Source organism: Sander vitreus, chromosome 22, assembly GCF_031162955.1.
Source record: "Sander vitreus isolate 19-12246 chromosome 22, sanVit1, whole genome shotgun sequence".
In the NCBI taxonomy this organism is placed as follows: Eukaryota; Metazoa; Chordata; class Actinopteri; order Perciformes; family Percidae; genus Sander; species Sander vitreus.
In genome coordinates this window covers 6,574,169-6,590,487 of record NC_135876.1, presented here as the reverse complement: position 1 = coordinate 6,590,487, position 16,319 = coordinate 6,574,169, and the positions used below count along the sequence as shown (strand labels likewise).

At 41.6% G+C, this 16,319-nt stretch overlaps 1 protein-coding gene across 13 annotated transcripts in view; it reads left to right on the top strand.

The window, feature by feature from the left end:
* Window positions 1-16,319, top strand: part of LOC144537414 (partitioning defective 3 homolog) — a 382,981-nt gene that overhangs the window by 258,017 nt on the left and 108,645 nt on the right. For 9 of the 13 annotated variants that reach the window (XM_078281137.1, XM_078281139.1, XM_078281130.1 and 6 more), the window contains 3 exons: window positions 1,623-1,661; window positions 10,467-10,694; window positions 14,124-14,361. In XM_078281137.1, the coding sequence (XP_078137263.1) occupies window positions 1,623-1,661; window positions 10,467-10,694; window positions 14,124-14,361 (505 nt within the window). The remainder of the gene's footprint in view (window positions 1-1,622; window positions 1,662-10,466; window positions 10,695-14,123; window positions 14,362-16,319) is intronic. The other 4 variants (XM_078281132.1, XM_078281140.1, XM_078281136.1 and 1 more) reach the window with 2 other exon arrangements.

Genomic DNA, 16,319 nt, shown 5'->3' with positions numbered 1-16,319 from the left:
ATCTTTGACTTTCCCACCAGACTAGTGCATGTTCGCCCCACTGCACTCAGCTCTGTGGGGTCCACCTTCACTGTATTAGCCCTAGCCTTTGTCCACCCTCAAAACTTTTCTACAAAGTGAACCCAGACAACACAAACGTTCAGCAGAAAGTGCTGCTTAGGAGAAAGATAGTAGTTAGCCATTGGATAGGTTTCACTGAGCAAGTTGAGCATAAACATGTTGTCCATTATGGTCTTATTGTTAAATAAAAATATAATTGGATATAATTGAGCACAGGAAGTGAGTAGAATGGACAGGATGCTGAGATAGCACCATGATGGCGTTCTCATCAGTGCAAATGCACATTTTATCAAAGCGTTTCATCAAAAAAGCTTCCTAATTGTCCCAAAGTGGCATCAGCATGTATTTGTAAATGTGATTAGTCTTTGAAAAAAGCAGTTTGTTTGGACAGAAGAGACTAATTCATCTGCTCATGAGACGATGCCTCGCTTTTGGGATAACCACTCCTATTGATGCTTTACAAATCTATTATTGCTCTATTATGTCTTAGTTCTTAAGATCAGTGTGTGCGTTATTCGATATAATTCAAAATAACATTCCCCTCCACCACTTGTAGGGCCCTGTTGAGGAGTCAGAAATCCTTGCCAATATAAAATCATAATCCATCAGTGAGAATATAACAGCGTTCACATTGTGGAAGGGGAATAACTAACTTGTTCCTCCCACATAATAACTCTAGTAGCTGACATGAGTTCCTGGAGGAGAAATGTTTCAGTCAATAAATGGAACGCGAGCTCTGCGTTCAAATTGAAAGCTACATATTGTGATTTGGTACAGATCTGATGTCACATAAGTTCTATTTATCTCAAAGGCACACACTGCTACAGTATGTTGATTAGTTTAATGAAATTATTACATCAAAGGCACACAATGAAAAATGGCCCATGGGTAATGTATAATAGAGTTGAAAATTAAATGAGCACATAGTGCCAGCATTTATCCGTATGCCTTTTCATTGGCACAGTGTTGGACATTAAAGTTTTTCTTCAGAAGTTAGTTGAAGTAGCAGGTGTAAGCATACCTATCTACATTCCATTAACACTTTAATAAAGCTGCTCTGTGCTTTCAAAGCTACCTTGACTAAATGGTTAACATGCTCGACAATGCTATCCCCCACAGACTCTTATTTCATTCTGTCACTAGATATTTTTGTCCTTCCTTTTAATCCTGTTCCATTTGTTCACAAATTGCATCATATGGAATTCAGGACTTTGAAGCCCATCATTGTTGAAATAGGCTAAACTGGTCAGACACCCCATGGTTTAATCCCATTTAGATGGGGAACAAGATTGAGTGAGGGAAGAAAAGAAAAGAAAGCGACGTGAGGTATCGTGGCTTGCAAAAATACATTAGCACATTCCAGCCACTTTGCCTTGTAAGCCTTATGATTGACAGGCCCTTGCACAATGTGTAATATCTGTTCTACTTACATCACATTCTCAAATTATTCAGTATCAGCCCTGCACTTTCTGATTCTGTCTCTTTCTGCTTTGCATGTGCTCAATAACATGGTACAGTACAGAAGGCACTAACCACTCACACTTGTTTATGCTCTTTAACAGTAGCAGATGAGATTAACTGCAGCACAAGAACCAATGGAGGTAAGCAACCATGCCTGGATCAGCTCAATACTGTCACCATTATTACAGTGGACCACTATGATTGTTCAGATGGCTCCATGAGTCAATAATAGAGATTAGAAAAGCAGCCCCACACTTTCTCCATAACCAGCTCATCACCACCATTATTGGCTGTGTGATCTTGGCACCTTTATATGCATATGGATGGGAGAGTTGTTTAAGGTAATTGCAGCATGATCAAAAGAGGGTTTTCATATTGCTGAGAGGGAGTTACATCGCGTTGAATAGAGACTTGGCAACTAATGTGGGAACCTGTGCCATTGTAATCGTTCCGCAGTGCAAATGATTGAAGAAAACACTCATTACTCCAGGAGTTGTGTACGGCTAGAGGGAGCCAGGCAATGGAGTGGCATTTGCAATGGAGAGACATTCATTGCCAGTTGGCCTCTTCAGCTGGCTGCAATTGATCCATCATAGTCAGGCTGTTTTGAGCTGTGGTTGGAGCATGTTAGAGTGCATTCACTCCATTATACAGTATTAACACAGAATGAGCTGATGACTGGATCACAAGGGGATATTTTTTAATGATTTCCGAGAGCACTAATTGGAAACTTTTGCCTGTTGTGTACAGGGATTTTTGACAAACAAATCATACGTGGTATATCATACCATACCATATTAGATATGTGACATTACATTTATGCAGAAGTATAACATTTGTTTTTGTCAAAACCAAACATTCAGAGACTAATGGAGCCTAGTCACTGATGGTCAGTTGCTGATCCAGTGGAGACTGGCTTGGCATGGGAGTGGCCAGCTTCTGCATATTACAGTAATATATTTTCTAGATGGAGAGGGATGAACAGGTTCGAAATATAATTGTATGGGGTACTCGGGAATCACAGGACAGTATCCAGCATCCTTAATTGAGATATTAACCAGTCCAGGTATTGATGCTTCCTTTGTGACACAGAGTACAGAGGACGTCCTCTGTCGTGTTAATGATCCACAACTGGCAGAGAAATAGGAGCTTGGCCGACCCAGGGACGCCTCTCTTACACTGGGATACCTGGACATGGCCTTCCGGTGACCACCTTGGAGGCTATTTTTAACATAATTACCCTTTTCCCGCCCTGCTTAAAGCCCTTGCTCTCTGAATAAATTATGTGTAATGGAGCCCCTGTCTGTACACAGATCTTTACATGCAAGGGCCTGTGGTGAATAATGGCTGGGGAGCATAGTTTTTAGTCTCTAATTATACTATGGGCTCCTGTTCCTGTAATAACCGCTGCTGATTTATTCATGGAGTTTGCCATACCTCCCCCTTAACATTTAATGGCAATGGATCTCCTCCAATTAACTGTCCTTGCCCTTAATCTGGCTAAAGAACACAGCACGTTGGCCAATCCTGTCATTGGCCATGACAACATTCCAGGGGCACTTTACCCCTATTTGGTTTGATTGTCTTTCTTTTTGTGCATTTCATTTTGATGATTTTCATTTCTCCTCCAGACGTGTGGGGAGTGACAAACTCATGTCTGTATGCGATGGGGGAATATGTATTTTCATCCCTCTGAATAAGAGGGAGATGAGGAGCAGAGCACTGAGGCTTCTGTTGTGTGATAGGAATCACATAATAGACTGGCATACAGAGAGCTGTCCGTCAAACTCTCCCAGGAGAGCCAGGACTGCTTCGGATGAAAACAAAGGCAGGTTCGAGGCAGCCAGGGTCTATGGGCAAACTCCCTCTCTTTGACTCACTCTCCCGTTCTCTTTGTCTCTCTGCTTCTCTCAGTCATTCACTACTGTGACTAGAAACAATGGCGAAGGGGATCGTGGTGCGGAATACGGAGTGGGAGGATAATTCCCTGTTTCCGATTACAGCAGATGTCATTTGTGTTCCCTTGAACTGTTGCATCCTTGCATCCTGTGCGGCTCTAACTTGCAATCCCATTGTGTCAAACATGTATCCTGGCTTCTGCGTGTCCGCTGTTGGCAGGCTTTATACATAAGCTTCAAAAAAACTCAAATTTGCATGGCATTTGCACAGAGTAGATTGAGTTTTATCCACAAAGTATGAAAATTATGGAATTTTCCTGCTACGCTGCATCTATGTTTCCTTATTATGTTTTTTTTCTTTAGACTGTCCTCTCTTGTCCTTCGCATGATGTGATTACTCCCTCCGATCAAATGAATTACATGATTTTTACTTGCATTTGCTCGGTCTTGTAAGGCTGTTCATGCTTTCCTGGCATTACAATTTGTCATAGTAATCAGAAATGGCCCACCTCTTCTGAGGAGCTAGGCAATAAAATGAATCTTCTCTTTCTGCAACCAGAGAGCTTTTAACCCCCTAGACATTTGTAGCACACAGTAAAGTTTCATTTTACTGTCCAATGCAGCCTGAAGGCGCGCATATGAGCTCGTCCCACTAAATGGGAAGCAGCATTATAGGATTGGTGTTCATTTATTTTGAATGGCTTTTAGGATTGAGTCCAGGTTCTCTTGGGATTGGGTACTTTTGTTAACATTGACCAAAAGGAAGGGAAATGGTGTGTTAAATACATAACAATACGTTTACCAGTCTGGAAACCTAACACCACAGGGTAACAGCTGACCTTTTAGCCTATCTGAGTTTTTCGACACCAGATCTATAGCTGCCACGGATGATAGAGAGGCACTCATACTATCAGTAAGGGTGCATTGGTAGCAAACGCAGCAGAAAGGAATGTCCTTGTGACCCTAAAAGTCACCCCAAAAGTAGCATGCAAACTTTAATTTTCCTTAAAATGACAAGGTGATTGAAATAAGAAATCCATCTCTGCTCTTCCCTACATCTGTCCTCTGCAAGTAGCTGTCTAGATGGTGTGTGTTTGGACTATGTAACTCAGATAGCTGGCTAATCACTAATGAGCTGCTGCAAGTTTGCTTGGTTAAGGGATCAAGAAGAGAATAGCAAAGGGGTTCAGCCAACACCAGAGACGAGCTGCCTTTGGGAAAATGATAACTGTATCAGCTTATATGCATTTCTGCAGTGTTGTTATTTTACCCTCTTCTTTCGTAATCTCTTCACTTATTTATACCCTGCTTTTGCAACCCTGGTTTATTCACATTTCTTCTCCTCCTGCCTCCGTCTCTCCAACCCGTTCTCAGTCCCAACTCGTCAAATACGTCCTCTGATGATATACAGGCAAAAGGCACACTTAAGCGTCTGTATAAGACACACCTAGCCTTCAACTGCTCAACCTTGTGAGATGACGTAGTATAAAGGGCGACAAAGTCTGCTGCTGCGGATAATAATAAAAAGTGACAAAGTCCACGCAGGACTGGAGGAGGAGGTCGGGGTGAATGGATGTGTCATACAAACACAGGACTTTTCACCCAGTGTTAAATGTTTGTGTCCCATTTGAAACCATAAGTCAACGCCGACTTATTTTACATTACGTGCATAACCTACGCAAGTTAGGTTACGTACATAACATACTTAACTAATGTCACGTATGCAAGTTACGTAACAACTACTTACTTACGTAAGTACATTACGTACTTACTTATTTTAACCCAAACCATAATCTTATCCTAAACCTAAAGAAATAGTTATGTTGCCTAAACCTAACTATACCCTGCACGATGAAAAATCACGCCAAAGAGAGACGCCAAGGGGTCCTGACCAAGCGAGTGGATTTGACAAGTTGAAAGTGAGAATGTGTTGGTCTCTCATTCACTAAAACAAATGTATTTCAGAGTGGGTACTCCAAAATTGTTTTCTTTTAATGATGGGGGTTTGTTTTCTTTGCCTGATCTGTATTTGGCCTGGTAACCCTCGATCTAAAGATCCACTGTGATCACCCAGCAGCAGTGGGTCATGCCTCATTTAGGCCACTTTAAACATATCGAGGAGCTTGTTGATGGTAGCTTACATTGAAGTGTGTGTTTGTTACGAATTTGTGCCTTTTGAGGAGTCCCTGCATGGGGCACAACCATTCAAACATACAGTCAGTGTCTGCATGTGTGTGTTCTATTCAGTGGGGGTAAAGACAAGATCTTATAGCAACATTTGTGATGAAAACCAACAGGAAGAGCTGTAGGAGACGTTTATTTACACCACATGAAGTCACAGAGGAAACAGCAGCATACACTCACACTACAGTGGTGTGAAAAAAGTGTTTGCCCCCTTCCTCATTTCCTGTTCCTTTGCATGTTTGTCACACTTAAGTGTTTCGGAACATCAAACCAATTTAAACAAAAGTCAAGGACAACACAAGTAAACACAAAATGCAATTTGTAAATGAAGGTGTTTATTATTAAAGGAGAAAAAAAATCCAAACCATCATGGCCCTGTGTGAAAAAAGTGATTGCCCCCCTTGTTAAAACATACTATAACTGTGGTTGTCCACACCTGAGTTCAATTTCTCTAGCCACACCCAGGCCTGATTATTGCCACACCTGTTCACAATCAAGGCATCACTTAAATAGGAGCTGCTTGACACAGTAAGGTCCACCAGAAGATCCTTAAAAGCTACACATCATGCCGAGACCCAAAGAAATTCAGGAACAATTGAGAAAGAAAGTAATTGAGATCTATCAGTCTGGAAAGGGTTATAAAGCCATTTCCAAAGCTTTGGGAATCCAGCGAACCACAGTGAGAGCCATTATCCACAAATGGCGAAGACATGGAACAGTGGTGAACCTTCCCAGGAGTGGCCGGCCGCCCAAAATTACCCCCAAGAGCGCAGCGACGACTCATCCAAGAGGTCACAAAGACCCCACAACAACGTCCAAAGAACTGCAGGCCTCACTTGCCTCAGTTAAGGTCAGCGCTCATGCCTCCACCATCAGGAAAAGACTGGGCAAAAATGGCCTGCATGGCAGAGTTCCAAGGAGAAAACCACTGCTGAGCAAAAAGAACATCAAAGCTCGTCTCAATTTCTCCAGAACACATCTTGATGATCCCCAAGACTTTTGGGACAACATTCTGTGGACCGATGAGACAAAAGTGGAACTCTTTGGAAGGTGTGTGTCCAAGTATATCTGGCGTAGAAGGAACACTGCATTTCATAAAAAGAACATTATACCAACTGTAAAATATGGTGGTGGTAGTGTGATGGTCTGGGGCTGTTTTGCTGCTTCAGGACCTGGAAGACTTGCCGTGATAAAAGGAACTATGAATTCTGCTGTCTACCAAGAGATCCTGAAGGAGAATGTCCGACCATCTGTTCGTGTACTCAAGCTGAAACGAACTTGGGTTCTGCAGCAGGACAATGATCCTAAACACACCAGCAAGTCCACCACCGAATGGCTGAAGAAAAACAAAATGAAGACTTTGGAGTGGCCTAGCCAAAGTCCTGACCTGAATCCTATTGAGATGTTGTGGTATGACCTTAAAAAAGGCCGTTCATGCTCGAAAACCCTCTAATGTAACTGAATTAGGACAATTCTGCAAAGATGAGTGGGCCAAAATTCCTCCAGGACGCTGTAAAAGCCTCATTGCACGTTATCGCAAACGCTTGGTTGCAGTTGTTGCTGCTAAGGGTGGCCCAACCAGTTATTAGGTTTAGGGGGGCAATCACTTTTTTCACACAGGGCCATGATGGTTTGGATTTTTTTTCACCTTTAATAATAAACACCTTCATTTACAAATTGCATTTTGTGTTTACTTGTGTTGTCCTTGACTTTTGTTTAAATTGGTTTGATGTTCGAAACACTTAAGTGTGACAAACATGCAAAGGAACAGGAAATGAGGAAGGGGGCAAACACTTTTTCACACCACTGTACATGTGGAGGGTCTATATGGTCTCCAGGGAGACATAATGATACAATGCTGCTCTGTCCAGACTCCATCAACATGTGCGATGCCCTCTGAGAGTCAGTGAGGCTGCTAAAGTAATTGAATCAACAGTGTATCCATTATTACTGATAGTTTCCTCCACAGATGTTTACATTTAACAAGGCTTCACTTGCACATATTCAGAAATCCAACTTGTTACGTGTGAGAGCACCTTGCTGTGCGCTGAATGGAGGCAGAATAAAGGGGACAGAAAATCAACCAAGCTGCTTGTTTACCAACTGGAGGGTAAGGTAAGAGCTCCGGGGAACTGACGGATGCTCCATGACAAAATGAAATACCAATACCTGAGTCGCGCTCCACTTACATACCCTAAACAAACCCCTGGCAAGCATTGGAAAAATAATTACAGCTGTCCGGGGCCTGGTTAACAGTGTTGAAAAGGTTGACTGTTCAACATTCACTTTGCTTTCCACACAGCTGGTCTACCAGCTTATCCATCAGCACCATGTGAGTCCTTTTGAGGAGATACTTTGTTTACAAATAGGATATACAGTTGTGTTCAAAATAATAGCGGTCCAACATCACTAACCTCATAAATCTAATTTTTTGGTAGAAGTGATATTTCTACATGGCAAATGATTTACTAGTAAGTGTTGTAGAGTCATAGAAAACCAACAGACCCAACAGTCATGACATGCATGCTGCTCATTCTGTGTAATTGAAAGGGGCATGTTCAAAATAATAGCAGTGTTGTGTTCAATTAGTGAGGTGATTGATTCTGTGAAGAAACAGGTGTCAATTATGGCCCATATTTAAGGAAGGAAGGAAGCAAATCTTGTGCATGCTGGTTATAGTGCATTTCACACTGAAATACTCAGCAAAATGGGTCGTTCCAGACATTGCTCTGAGGAACAGCAGACTTTGATTAAAAAGTTGATTGGAGAGGGGAAAACATATAAAGAAGTGCAGAAAATTATAGGCTGCTCAGCCAAAATGATTTCAAATGCCTTGAAATGGCATCCAGAGCCTGAACGACGTGGGAAAAAACGGTCAACTACCATTCGAATGGATCGAAGAATAGCCAAAATGGCAAAGGCTCAACCAATGATCAGCTCCAGGAAAATCAAAGAAGACTTAAAGTCACCTGTCAGTACTGTTACGATCAGAAGAAGGCTATGTGAAGCAAAGCTATCAGCTAGAAGCCCTCGCAAAGTCCCATTGCTGAAAAAAAGACATGTACTGAATAGGTTGAAATTTGCCAAAGGACACATTGACTGGCCAAAGGAGAAATGGGGCAACATTGTGTGGACTGATGAGAGCAAAATTTTTCTTTTTGGGTCTTGGGGGCGCAGACAGTTTGTCCGACGACCCATGGATCAGCAACATGGATCAGTTTCAATACATCAAAATACTTGAAGAGGTCATGTTGCCTTATGCTGAAGAGGAAATGCCTTTGAAATGGGTCTTTCAACGAGACAATGACCCAAAACACACCAGTAAGCAAGCAAAGTCTTGGTTCCAGATGAATAAGATTGATGTTATGGAGTGGCCAGCCCAATCCCCAGACCTCAATCCCATAGAAAACGTGTGGGGTGACATCAAAAATGCTGTTTCTGAGGCAAAACCCAGTAATGCAGAGGAATTGTGGAATGTAGTTCAATCGTCCTGGGCTGGAATACCTGTTGCCAGGTGCCAGAAGTTGGTCGACTCCATGCAACACAGATGTGAAGCAGTTCTCAGAAATAATGGTTATGCACCTAAATATTAGTGCAGTGATTCAAAGTAAAGCAAACCCTTGAGACATTTTTCAGTTGATACAGTAAATGTTTGAGTTTGTAAAGACAAATGCAAACACTGCCTGATATTCCTTTTTCTTCACTTTCTGAAGGTATAACACAAACTTGATCAATTTTGGTCATGTTTTGATTTGGAATTGAATGTGCAGTGTTCCCAATGCATTGATATTATGGAATTAAAAGCTATTCTTTATGCCATATTCAAAGGATTTTGAGCATTATTCACTTTTTTTAAACACACTGATATTATTCTGAACACAACTGTATACTATATGAGCTCCTCCAATTAGCTACTTTGCAAACATATCTCAAGCCATAAGAGCCCTTGATTTGTGTTGTGTACAATATAAATGTTAATTGTATTTACTTTGTATAATTCTTCAGTAAGGTGGATGTCACTGGTCCTGTGTTATGAAGATATTTTCTGTCATGCTCATTCTAAAATGTGTATTGTGCTGCTATGTGCAGTAAATATGTTAATCTATTGGAAAGTTTCCATGTGTTCTAGCTTTGTTCTGCAGGCTGTGTCTGTGTCAACTCATGTTTTGGTGGTTTTCTCCCACCAGGCTAATCAACATAAGTAAAAGAGCCTTGTTCTGCCTTCATGATGTGCTATTATCTGCTATGTAACATCTGCAAATTCTACAAAAGATCGCAGCTGTGAGATGTTGTTTGGGCTAGTGCATACAAGAGGATGGTGTTGGAAATGAATGGACTTAGATTTGCTTAGTCTAAATGCCATCACCTTCTCTTTTACTCAGCCTCTCTGAGAAACTGAGAGCAGTGAGAGGGCCACCTACGGAATGGTTTTAGGTTAAACTATGATCGCTCTGGTGCTGTTGTGCATTGCTATCTTTGATATTGGCCCATTTATATGTATTATCTTTCAGCCATGTAATTTAACTGTGCAGGCACAAGGACAAAGGTTGAATTATAATTCTCAACTCAACTAATCAAGGAAAATGTCTCAGTAAAGATATAATACTCTGTTCTCATTTCACACACTTCATTGGCCAGGCAATGGCATCATTTGTTTTTCATGTTAATTGCCAGACTCGCACCTTCTCTCTGCTTGCCAAGTATGCCACATACCATCATCCCAAATGAAACTAGCAACACGTGAATGATTCATTGACACATAATGAGCTCAGAGATAATGGTTTTAGGTCGCCTTTGTGGATGAGTTAGAGTCACACGCTGTTAGTCTGCTGGCCTCAGTGACGCTATTTCCTCTTTCCATAGGTTCTGCAGAGGTCGGACCCTCGCTGGGCCTGAAAAAGTCCAGCTCCCTTGAAAGCCTCCAGACGGCTGTTGCAGAGGCGTCGCTGAACGGTGAGATCAACGTTAACAGGCAGCGCTCGCGGATCGCCAGGGGTCGCGGCTGCAACGAGAGTTTCCGAGCTGCAATTGACAAATCATATGAGAAACCTGGTGTCACAACAGCAGAAGAAGAGAACAGCATGGAGACATGTGAGTGTTCAGACATAAGTGATTCATGCAGAGTTTTTGTTTTTCATAGTAGTGATCCAGAATAATGTGTGTCATTATATACTGTACAATAGCAGAGATATTAGTAGATCATTGCAAAAAAATATTCAGTCAGTGAAATGTAGGCCAACTCAATAATGCTTCCCCAGAGCTTTTTCAGAATGGCAGGATTCACTCCCAACTTAACTAGGTTAGGGATCCCCTTTTGCTGAAGAAATGTGTGTGTCATAAAGCACCTCTGCAATAAGCGTCTAGGTTACACACTCATTAATATTCACATAGTTCATGTTGAGTGGAATTGGCAGAGACTGTTGGAGCATGTTTTCCCAGGAGCGTACATACTCTTAAAGTGCATTGCCATGTTTTTAAACAGAGTGCACACAAGGAAAAAAAAATCTGCTGTTTACACACATAAGTCAGACTAGCATTGTAACCATTTTACACGCAATATCTTAATATCACGTAATTTCATTTACAATGATTATAAATGAAATACATGTCTCTGCTTCAGTATGTGCCAGTTAGTTTTGGCACATAACACTGCACAACTTTGCCAGGATTCCTCACATTTGTTCCTGCGTACCTGACTGGGATTGAAACCAGAATAACCTCACTTTGTTCTAAACTATGAAGACAGCATTAGAAAGGAAAGACATGCCACCTTCCGTTTGAGTGAATATACCATCCCTACTTGGTGTTTGATGACAAAAAGACATGCGTTGGGGATAGAGAGACAACCTTCTTATGTTTTTTTGTGACAGGTAATAACACTGTAACACCACAAGAGTAATCACCACATATAAATTTCCATTCACCATTAAAGGATTCCATTAAAAGAGCTGGGCGACATTTGAAAAAGAGGGAATTATTTGCCTGAAACGCTTTGTTCTCATAAGCTCTGTCGGCAAGCCACTAAATACAGTCTTATCTCGGCAAAGAAAAATGGGGAAAGCAACCGATTTCCCCTGCCGTGGTATAGTGCATTCTCCCCCATGATATTCAAATAACTCTGTTTTTCAATTTAGATAAAAGCAGCCAGTCCGTGCTCGTCACTGAGGTTAATAGTCAAAGTTGACAGATAAGCTGCTGCTTCCTCTGCTCCCAGACTTTTATTTACATAAAATAAGAATGCCGCATCACCTAAAGAAAATGTGTCCCCACAAGATATCCTGCTGGGCAAAATGCACTTCCCCTTGTGCTACTTCGTGTTGCAACGTTTGTGGAAATAAAAAAGGAAAAAGAAAAATCTGCTCCGCTGAGCAAAAATCCCTTCTTTTATGTGTTGAATAAGACTGGCAATTTTCCTTGTCTGTCATAACCTTCACTGACAGGCCCGCTTAAAAGTCCTTGATTATTAAATCAGGAAAGTTTAATGGTAGAGTTTCACTAAAGTGACAACATGTTTCCTGTGGTTGTCTGTCTCTGCAAATTATCTTTCAGTGTCCTGACACTTTCATCAATGGTGCTGCTGTCATTTCGTCAGCCAAGTCTTTTTCTTTTTCTTTTTTCTGTTCCATGAAATTGCCATGGACGGCCTCACCTTTTGATGTCCGGTGTTAAAGTCTTTTGTCTGTTTTTTGATCGGAGATAGCTTCGTTTCCTCTCTGTCTTTATTTGAAAGACTAAAATTAATGACAAAATTGCATGTAAATTGCGTATACCTTTTTGTTCGAACTCCTCTATAACTCAATATGAGGCCTTTGTATGACTTCATGTAAAGAACCCGGCTGCAAACAAATGCACACACATAGAGCTGGGCAGTATATCGATATTATATCGACATCGATTTATGAGACTAGATATCGTCTTAGATTTTGGATATCCTAATATCGTGATATGACATAAGTGTTGTCTTTTCCTGGTTTTAAAGGCTGCATTACAGTAAAGTGATGTCATTTTCTGAACTTACCAGACCGTTGTAGCTGTTCTATTATTTGCTTTTAACCACTTAGTCATTATATCCACATTACTGATGATTATTTATCAAAACTCTCATTGTGTAAATGTTTTGTGAAAGCACCAATAGTCGTCCACACTTACAATCACACATGGCCGCTGCCCTCTGGGACGGTCTGGATTACAATGTTTAGTATGTTATCTGCAGCTTGGCATCATTAAGCTTTAGCGACATTAGCACTGCTAATCTCAGTAATTTAAATAGCCAGATACAGCTCACAGCTGCTCTTTGCTGCCATTGCTCTTAAGTGAATGATAAGCAGGCAGCAGATTGAGTGATAAAACTGATATCCTGAACCTGCTTGCAAATTTGTGAAGGTGGAGAAAGGGATGGAAGGGGCTGCGTGCTTCAATTAATTGCATAATTGACCAGGTTTAAGTTGCTGGGTCGCTCTTTATTCCTGCCGTACAGTGTCCCATGTTGAGATTCCATTTCAGTCATTTCCTCCGAGATGGCAGCTAAAAGAAATAGCTGATAGAGAAAACAAACCCCACTGTTCCTTGAAATGTGAATCCAGCGGCTGTCTCATCCCGTATACCTAAAATCTATCATGGTCCCTCCCTCGTCTTTCCTCACGATAAGCGCTTTCCTATCGTCCATCAAAGGCAGAACATAGACAACGACAAGCAAGATGTAATAAGCTGTAATCTGAAGGACATCTACCTCACGCTTCACAGCCAGAGATACAGCATTGACAGGAGCTATGCCGACTGCGACGTGCACCACATTTGCAATTAAGATCCCTGGGAGCCATTTTCAAGATTATTTAAATGTATAATTACTGACAGATTAATTACATTTTGCACATCAGTTCTGATTAGATGTGATGGAAACTTTGAGTTTAATCAACCCTATATCACCTAAGGAGTTTGGTTTCAATTTGATGTCTGGGTTGAAATTAGTTGAGACGCAAATTAAGAAACCAGATTCATATGACTATCATTACAGCTTCCACTTTTTTGTCACATCATTTCTAATATTAAATGCAACAGAAAAAGGAAACAATACTGTTATATTGTGAGCTGTGTGAAATGTACACATCTGAAATAACTTTGGACTGTCAGCTGTGAAAACATGTTAAATGTATTACTATTCACAAAAGGTGTACAATGTCAATATATTCTGCCGTAATGAGGCACATGAATTCAGTGTGTTTTGTTCAAAGCTGCCATACCTTGTGGGACACAGCTTTTATTTGAATGGTTCATCTAATAAAAGAAGTGATGTTTTGTTACTGATAAAAAAAAAAAAGTGGTGTTGTTGTGTGATGATTTCAAAAGCAGCTTCTGTGATCCACAGGGAGTCAAGTGGAAGTTCAAGTTTAGTGTCTGCCTTTATTGACTTACATTTTATTTGTTATTTCTATCACTGTGTTTGTGTGAGTGTTCCGCTCCCTTTCCCTCTCAATATCTATATTTACCACCTTCTCCTTCCCCCTTATCTCCTCACTTCAGTGGACGAGGACACAGAGGGAAGTTCCAGATCGGGTCGTGAGTCGATGTCCACCAGCGGCGACCTCATTGTGGGACCTGGGCTGAACGGCAACCTCTCCAAAGATGACAGGCAGAAAGATCGGGACAAGGTTGGGGGGAAGGAAAAGAAGAAACCTGAAAGTGATAAAGAGAAGGAGAAAGACAAGGACAAGAACAAAGCCAAGAAAGGCGTGCTGAAGGGCCTGGGCGAGATGTTCAGGTAGGAATAAGATGGTGCTCAGCTAAAACTCTCCTGTGTTGCCCCAAGCGGCAAACGCTATCTGCTTTATTTAATTCCACTCAACATGTTCACCACTGGATCATTCAGAATGCATTCTATGGATGTTGCCAGTGCTAATCAGGGACCCCTCTCCTTGAACCCTGTTAGATGGAGGGAGTGGATGGAGGGGAGGGGAGGGGGAGTTATCGACCTCGAGGGCCTCTGGCACTTTTGAGCCAGATTATTTTTAATAAGGGCAACATGTTTTATTCATAATCCTGTGTGTGAGCCTCTCCTATCCAAACACGCTCCACATTTGTTAACCAGCCGACAATGTTCAGGGCCCATACGGGTGCTAATGTGGGAGCTCTGATTTGGTTCTGGGGAAAAAAGACCTTTGAAGATGATACAATCGACTGCGGGTTGGAATTGTTGCCTGTGGCTGGTATTCTCAATGGCTGTCTCATCATGCCGTTGCAAGATTTCAGAGGCAGACTACCTTGAGAGATCATAAGAGGTGGCATAACTCCGCTCTCAACATCCTTAAGATATTATTTTTTATTTAACAAAAAGCAAAAGATTTAGAGTTTGGAGGGGGAAAAAATTACTGCTTTGTAGGGCAAATGGGCAAAAACATTTTCAAATTCTTTACCCCGATTGTGACTTTGGACCATACACTGTGTACATAGACAATAGTAGGAGAAATGTGCAAAGAGACTGTGGATGGAAATAAACATCCTGTGCGTATCCATCCAGTATCTCTGCCACAAGGAAATTAGTGGGCGAATCACATTAATTATTTCAATTCCATGCACATTTGAATATGGCATAAATTAACGGTGGAGGCGGTGCATGTCCGTTATCATGCCGTAAGTTGTTTTCATGTGGATTAGTTTAATGGGATTAGTTAGCGTATCGCAGCGCACGGCTCGGTAATGAACAATAAAGACGACATGTGTGTTTCGAGGTCACGATTGAGGAATGCGGGGAACTTGCTTATCGCCCATTATTTTGACTCTTGTGAGTTTAGTTTTTTTGTCTTTGCATCCTGTGGTGTAAACGCATAATATCTCATAGAGGCTGACATTCTGTCGTGCACGGGGCATGAGCACATGTGTGGAGACACACACGTGTACACAGGAGTACACACAGAGAAGTGTGCTGCATTAGTAAATGAAAGTGAAAATTTGAGCCACACTCTATGACATACAATCAGTGCCATTGGCAAACCTTTTTTGAGTGGCTGTATGCTCAGCCTGATAGGTGGCTGCTGGGTGATTTTTGGCTGCGCACGTGGGCCCTCGGCATGCCCTCCTCGGCCTCATCATCGTTCTTCATTATCTTTGAGTGCCACCGCCACTTAAGAGTTGGCACGCGGCAGGCCTCGCTCACACTCCCCCCTGCTTTATGCACTTAACGCCAGGCCCTGTGCCTCCTGAATGCAAGGAGGCAGCCTTCTGAACCAGCATGTCTCTCCAACGCTCAAGCTTTGTCTTTTCTTCTTTCCGCTACTCCTACTCTTGATACCTCAAACAATTTTCATCTTAAAAGTGTGACAGCTCTCACACCCACACACCTACACTGTCCTTTTCTCTTTTCTCCCTGTTCAGGTTTAGAAAGTTAGAGATGGCAAGGAACTGAGGTGAGAATGAATGTGTCCCACTGGATACAATAACTTTTTTTCTGTAAAGAACAAAATGGAGTGATGTGAAATGCCTAGCGGTCAAAAGGGAGGAGAGGGAAAGTAAGTAAAAGATCTGTTGCGTGTCGCACTTTTAGCGATTCTAGCAAGAGTTTTGATTTTAGAATGGAGAAGTTTTACTGTGCATAAGAAAGGGTTTGGCTGACAGTAACTCAACACTCTCAGGCGTGTGAATCATGGATATACTTTACATCAGAAGTTTGTTGACATGTTAGTGTCTCATCATTGCATCAAAACATCAAAAAGGCATCCTGAT